Source organism: Vanacampus margaritifer, chromosome 2 (assembly GCF_051991255.1).
Source record: "Vanacampus margaritifer isolate UIUO_Vmar chromosome 2, RoL_Vmar_1.0, whole genome shotgun sequence".
NCBI classification, from domain to species: Eukaryota; Metazoa; Chordata; class Actinopteri; order Syngnathiformes; family Syngnathidae; genus Vanacampus; species Vanacampus margaritifer.
The window spans coordinates 56540266-56547765 of NC_135433.1; the positions used below are offsets into that span (position 1 = coordinate 56540266).

The 7500-nt window shown below is 36.8% G+C and overlaps 1 protein-coding gene across 1 annotated transcript in view; it reads right to left on the reverse strand.

Annotated features, from left to right (window-relative positions):
• Nucleotides 1–7500, reverse strand: part of cln3 (CLN3 lysosomal/endosomal transmembrane protein, battenin) — a 96174-nt gene that overhangs the window by 10420 nt on the left and 78254 nt on the right. Inside the window, exons 8-10 of the mRNA XM_077555732.1 lie at nucleotides 7475–7500; nucleotides 6602–6738; nucleotides 5721–5779 (exon numbers count right to left, since the gene is read on the reverse strand). The exon at nucleotides 7475–7500 is cut by the window's right edge and continues 118 nt beyond it. Coding sequence (XP_077411858.1) covers nucleotides 5721–5779; nucleotides 6602–6738; nucleotides 7475–7500 — 222 coding nt within the window. The remainder of the gene's footprint in view (nucleotides 1–5720; nucleotides 5780–6601; nucleotides 6739–7474) is intronic.

Genomic DNA, 7500 nt, shown 5'->3' on the forward strand with positions numbered 1-7500 from the left:
AGTATTCTGAATGAGCTGATTAAAAATCGTCAAAAAATAGACTTTTCAACATATATTGTGAAACATGACAATTCTGTTATTGATGATACAGAGAAGATTGTGTCAATGTGGACCCGAATTTGGAAAGAGGGATTGTCGCACAAAGAGATAAAGAAAAAAAGTTTAGTTGTACTTTTAATTGTAAAATTACAATTCCATGTTTCTTGGAGGGGTCTGTTTGAGTGATGTGCTAGAAGTTGTGAGAAAGTTTAAGAAGAAAGAAATCAACTGATTCTAACAATCTTGATATGTCACTTATTAAAGAAGTAATTAATTGTGTTCTCGAACCATTTACTTATGTCTGCAATAAATCCTTTTCGACTGGTATTTTTCCTGATAAAATGAAAATAGCAAAAGTGATACCAGTGTATAAAAATGGCGAAAATCATATTGTGTCAAATTATAGACCTGTTTCCTTGTTGCCCCAGTTTTCTAAAATACTTGAAAAAAATTGTAGAGAAAATGTATGCCTTTTTTGAAAATATGGTTTATTAAATGACCACCAGTATGGATTTAGAAACAAGCGATCAACAGCATTGGCAGTGATAGAATTTGTAGAAAATATAGCTACAGCAATGGATAAAAAACAACATGCTGTAGGTATATTTATTGATTTATGTAAAGCATTTGATACCATTGATCACCCACGCATGAGAGGTGTTGCGTTGAAATGGTTAAATAGTTATTTAAATAACAGGTTTCAATATGTAAAAATAAATAATGAAGAATCACAATTGAGAAGAGTGACCTGTGGTATACCACAAGAATCAGTATTGGGACCAAAGTTATTTATAATTTATTTGAACGATATTTGCATAGTTTCAAATATATTAAAATTTGTAATGTTGGTGATGATGATTTTCTGATGTTGTTTTTTTTGTGTGTGTGTGTGTGTGTGTGTGTGTTTTAGTTCGGGGAAGACAAAACAAGTTTTACTTCTTTCTGTCCCTTTTCATTTCTTTTGCTTTACTTTGAATTTAAATATTGCTTTATATTCTCTTTTTTCTTTTAAAAAATATTGATTGATTGATACAAATATATTTTGCACAGGGGAAAACATGGAACAATTAATAAAAACTGTAGAAAGGGAATTGATAGTGTTAAAAAATAGTTTGATTATATATGGTTCATATATGGTTTGATTTATGATAATAAAGTTATCATTAAATGAAAAAAGACAAAATTCATGGTGTTTAGTGGTATGCAACTCAGTAATGAAATAAAACAAAATTTAAATGGTATTGAAATTGAGCAAGTCACTGAAGCAAAGTTTTTGGGTGTGATTATAGATAATAAACTGTGTTGGAAATTACAGATAGAATATACAAAACATAAATTGGCAAAAATCAGTGGCTGTTTTTTATAAAGTCAAGGATTTTCTAAATAGGAAAGGTCTCCACATATTGTATTTTTCACTTATTTTACCTCACATGTTATATTCTGCTGAAATTTGGGGCAATGTGGATAAAACAAATATAGGCCCAATTGTTAAATTACAGAAAAAAGCAATTAGAATAATAAGTTACGTTGGTTAAAAAGTGTTTACTTCTTTCTACTCCTTTTTTTGAACATGTGTAGAGGTTATGTTTTTGTTTTATATGATTTTTAATATCTTTGAGTAGATTTTTTTTTGAGTAGATTTTTTTTCTCTCTTGCTTTTTTAAAATATATATATTAGGGGTGTGAATTGCCTAGTACCTGGCGATTCAATTCGTATCACGATTCATAAGTCACAATTGAGTCTATACCGATTAATCCCAATATGAATCTATAAATTGATTATTGCGATTTTTTCTTTATCTTTTCTTTTTTTTACTCTTATACTAATCAGTAAACTTGTACATGTACACTAAGATTTATATGAAAATGTATTTATTCATCTGAAAATTCAGGCTTATAACTGAGCCACTGCATTGAACAAACAGGTTGCAGTCTGTTTCATGTTTGAATAGCACTGAAATAAAATATTGAGGCTTAATGTTCCATTAATATAACATTCTTCCATGCTTAATGTGTAAATCCTAACCCTAAGTAAGACGTTTTGTTTAATATTCCCACAAAAAATGGATTTTTAAAAATCAATTTGGCCTCATATCGAATCGATTCGAGAATTGCGCGCTGTAATATCGTGATACAGACGCTCCCCAACTTACGAACGAGTTACTTTCCGAGCGATCGTTCGTAAGGTGAATTTGTTCGTAAGTTGCTTCAGTGCTATATTTTGTATTATAATTTATGTTTAAAGAGAATACGTACAGTACTGTACTACGTATGTTAGAGAGAGAGAGAGCGAGAGACACACAGTATGTACATGTACGTAATAAGATAAATAAAATGAAGTTTAACTTACTTTTGGAAGATGTACTCGATGCTTAAGGATTTGATGGAGGAAGAGGAGGATTTTATATCATGAGAGGTTCTTCGTCGTCGCTGGAATGGGCTTCAAAAGTTACTTCCTCCTCCGTAACTTCAATGTAGGAAGAAGTTGAGGGTCGATGAGAAGAAGATGAGGGTTGATGAGTATCTTCCTTGGAGGATTTACTAGAAACTGGCCGAAAGAAGCGATCTAACGACGATTGCACAGTTTTCTTCTTTTTTCATCATAAATGATGCGGTAGCACTGTATGGCATCATTCAATTGATTTGCAACCTTTGTGCAACGTTCAATATTTGGGTCTTGCTGCTCGAAGAGTGCGATGGCTTTATCTATGAGCGACAGGCGTTTCTTCTTCTTCCTCCTCCTCCTCGACACGTTGCTGAGCCTCCATTGCTGGGTGAGCTCTCACAGCGCCAAGCGCCGGTATTAGCGGCGGAAAGAAGCACTACAGTACTCGGAAAAAGGTGCGCAATACAAAATCTAACTTACAGCATCTCTTTCCGAACATTTTTTGACATGCGCGCAGACATGTTCGTATGTACCGTTGTTCGTAACTCGAATGTTCGTAAGTAGGGGAGCGTCTGTATATTGCCAAATCGATTTTTTCTAACCCCTAATATCTATATATCTATATATATATATATATATCTATATAGATATATATACACACACACACATCCATTTTCTTAACTGCTTGTCCTCACAAGGGCTGGAGCCTATCCCAGCTGACTTCGGGCAGTAGGCAAGGTACACCCTGAATTGGTTGCCAGCCAATTGCAGGGCACACAGAGACGAACACCCATCCATACTCACAATCACACCTATGGACAATTTTGGAGTGTTCAATTAACCTGACATGCATGTTTTTGGATGTGGGAGGAAAACCGGAGTACCCGGAGAAAACCCACACAAGCTCGGGGAGAACATGCAAACTCCACCCAGGAAAGCCGAAGCCCGGACTCGATAATGTTGGTGATGATGACAAATAATTTAAAAACTTTCCACCTTAATCTTGACCTATAACCTGTCATTTAAGTCATTTAATACATTGGAATCTTTTAAGATGCAGCGGGAGATTGACAGGCGTATACTGTAATGCGGACTCTGTATCGGTCTGTTGTCGTAGAGATTAATTTACCAGTCGAGCGGCAGATAATGGATGGATGGAATCTTTTAAGCGGAAAAATAAAAATGTTCAAGAACTTGGTTACACCCTCAATCTATTACATTGTTTCAGCCCCTTTGGGCTTTTATTACATACTGTTTTGCGAGGGTGTCAGATGGGATTCAGGTCTGGATCCTGACTGGGCCATTCCAAAACCTTTATCTACATGAAGCCGTTTTTTTGTTTATTTGTGCTTTGGGTCATTGTCATGCTGAAAAATGAAAATATTCTTCATCTTCACCTTTCAAGCAGAACCCTAAAGGGTTTGTGCTTACACTGACTGTAATTTGGAACTGTTCTTTCCCTTTAATTCCCTCTATCTTGACTAAGGCCCCTATTCCATCTGAAGAAAAACAGCCTCACACTGCCACCACCATGCTTCACTGTAGGTATGGTGTTCTTTTAGTGATGAGCAGTGTTGTTAGCACCAAACATATCTTTGGTTTGGTCCTTGGTTACACATTTTCCCCCATGCGTTCGGTAATGTAATGTGGGCTTTTTTTTTCTTTGTCAGATAAGGCCTTCCCTTCCTTCCTTCCATACATCATCCATCCATCCATCATCTGAACTGCTTATCCTCATGTGGTTTGTGGGCATGCTGGAGCCTATCCCAGCTATCTTCAGGCAGTAGGGAGGTGAACTGGTTGCCAGCCAATCGCAGATGGTATATTTAATGCCTTGCAAATTATTTTGTACTATTATCCTAATTGATACCTTTGAACAATCGGATCCCTCTTATGCCATGGAAGCTCTCTGCAGACCATGGCTTATTCTGTGACCATTAAAATATCAGGAAAAGCATACTACTGCTGAACTTTAATTGGGGTTAATCTGAAACAGTTTAAATGGTGGTAGGTATGTTGACTGCCATTTCACACGACTTAATTCTGAACACAGCTCCAAGTGGGTATGCACATTTGTGCACACATTATCTTAGTTGCTTATTTCCATTTTCTCTCATGGCATTTTTTTCCTTATTGAGTTGTACAGGTTGGTCACATTAACTCATTCAATCCCAGACATTTTCACTGAAGCAACCCCCGTCGTTCCGGGCTGTTTTATTGGATTTTGACTGATTTTGCAAGGCCTACAGAATATTGTTTTATTGCTATAAAAACATGGAACCTAATAAAAAAAAGATTAGAGTCTCTTAGTTCATCAGGAAAAAAGGGTATTTCTATCTGTTTCCGTTTTGCAGCAATTAGCATTAGAATATACCTAAGTTTAATCATTATTCATGAATCTGTTTAAAACAGGGTTGAAAAGAGCCTTTCGCAACATGGTCCTGGTTGATCTCTTATACTCTGCTGCCACCTGCTGGCCGTTTTTGTAATAATTACCATTGCTTCAAGCATTCTCTTCAGTTCAGAGGCTGCATCAAAGCCTTATGTATGCTCTAGCATAAAAAAAAAACATAAAAAATGTCTAAATACTAGAGGAGTGCCCCAAAAAAAATAGATTCGAACAAGAATCGCAATTCTCATTTGGTATGATTCAGAATCGATTTTAAATGTCCCAAAATAGATTTTATTTAAATTATTTTATACTGTCTTGCCTTTGTCTGTGTGTGCCTTTATATGGAGCGATGTTCATGTTGTACCCGGTTTGGCCACTGAGGGGCAGTGTGGTTCCACGCGGTCCAATGCACTGTTAAGTTGTAGCTACATTAGAGACTAGAAGGAAAAAGACACGATCGAGTCAATCCAATAAAAGTTGTTTTTTTGCAGTGTAGAGCGGCTAGCGCGCTAATTAGCATTAGCGAGTCAGACTGGAGTAGATCATTACAATTCCTTGCACATCTATAGATTGAAGCAAAAATCATTGTCAAGCAAATCATTTTGAATAAAAAAACTTTCTTAACCGAAAATCGATTCTGAATCGAATCGCAGACCCAAAAATCGGAATCGAATCGTGAGACAATCAAAGATTCCAACCCCTAATTAATACGTCTTGGGGACCATGCTAATATTAAAAATAGAACATATTTATACGTTTTTGGGAGCAAATGAGTTGATGGTGGAAAAAGTTTTGAAATGATTCGTTTGATCTGATAACAATTTTGGATTTGAACAGGGGTGTGTAAACTTATTATGTCGACTGAATTGTCCACGTAATTGATTTAATTGATATTGCACTTACTTTGAAGATGTGTAATTTTTCTGTGAGGGTGAGCAGTCCAAGGCCAGGCCTCCTGTCCTCTGTTACATTGTAAAAGAAAATAACATGTTCATAGCCCTACAATGAATGAGCACTTCCCGTTGATGACGACGCCCACCTATCGGCGAGTGCACAATGACGCCAAGACTCGAAAAATACACTTACTGAGGACCGACTGAAGCATGTTTAAGTCCGTCGATCGGGGTGAATACAAACGGTCCCTCTCATTCAGTGTATTTTTGCAAGGTTTCGTGTCATAATGCATTCGCCGAATATGCGGCAGTACTAGGGTGAAAGGTGGGCATCGTCATTGACGATTAACGAAAGTGCCCACCTCTGAAAATGAGTATTACTATTTGGAGTGTTTTATGTTTCTTTTTCTTTTCTTTTTTTTAAGTGTTATGAGCAGTCCATCTTCATCATGATTCGTACTCTGGGCCACAACCAGGACCAAAATTTTAGGGTTAAGTGGAGCCCAGAGTTCAAAGCAAGCATGGTGAAGCGGAATTTAGCTTTTATGCTGTACCCAAATGGAAGAAGCAGCCTATGTAAGTGAAGTCATTCCTCAACGTAAATGCTTTAAAATCCAGAGAACTTTTCTCTGTTCTGCATCGCCAGAGCACCTGACCCCTTTGGCCTCTCCCTCCCACAGTTGGTGGCAAGTACCCATAGTTGCAAGCTCAGCCAGCCGTCACTTGCTATCAAGCCCCACCTCTAGGCCTAGCTCCAGAAGGGAACCCCACTATTGAGTCACAATTACCGTTTAACTAACCAATTTTCAATGCAGTGCATGTTCATATTTAAATACTGTTAACATTATATTTTATTTATTTATTCATTTGTGTAAACTTGTACTTGTGTACCTTGGCTACATGTTTCCTGCTCTTCTTCTGATTCAACCATTAACCGCCGTCTCTCCTCAGAAGTCTCAATAGTGTGATCACTTCCGTTGTGTTTCCACTGAAGAAATGAAGGCGGTGGAACCAGCAAGAAAAAATAACTACAAGAAGAAATAAAGGAAATAATATATGATAATAACTTTGAAATAATGCAGAATTTTTATGCTCAAATTAGTAATAGTTGCTAACTTTATTGATGCTGCGGTAGTGTTATAATTCAGTGTTTAACCCAAAAAAATTCAAGCCACACAAAAACCTGGAGTTTGAACCATTATAAGGTAACTTTAAGTTACACAAGACTTCTGCATACCTCATGAGATTTCAGTTAATTGGATTGTGTTTGATCTTAGAAGTGCCACTATACAAGACATTGATGTATAGAGAGAAAATAAAAATAAAAATAACTGAAATCTCAAGAGTAATATGATTATGATCGAACAAAAATCCATGTCTCTTTTTGGTACATCAGGGCATCAGGAGAAAAGTATCCATATCATGCAAGGTCAACTTTTTTGAGCTTTAAGCCATATTAAAATACTACTGTATTTCCTAACAAAAAACACTCCCAAAGTGGTGTTTTCCAACAATGACCTAGCTCTGAGCATTCCGGCTCACTCCTGCTTTCCAAGCACCAGCCCCTCCCAACCCAAGAAAACGACTGGGTCCTCACTTGTCTACGTAGAAAAGTGAGATACCAGCCCGTACCACCTCTGCAGACTAAACACAAGCCCACTTTCCCCAAGCAGCCTGCGGGATACCCAACAAGCGTATCCAGGAAAAGAGGCATTTACTCTGTAAATGTGTTATTTGTAGGTATTACAGTATTTTCTCACTTACCTAATTAGCATAGTAAATGGGATGAT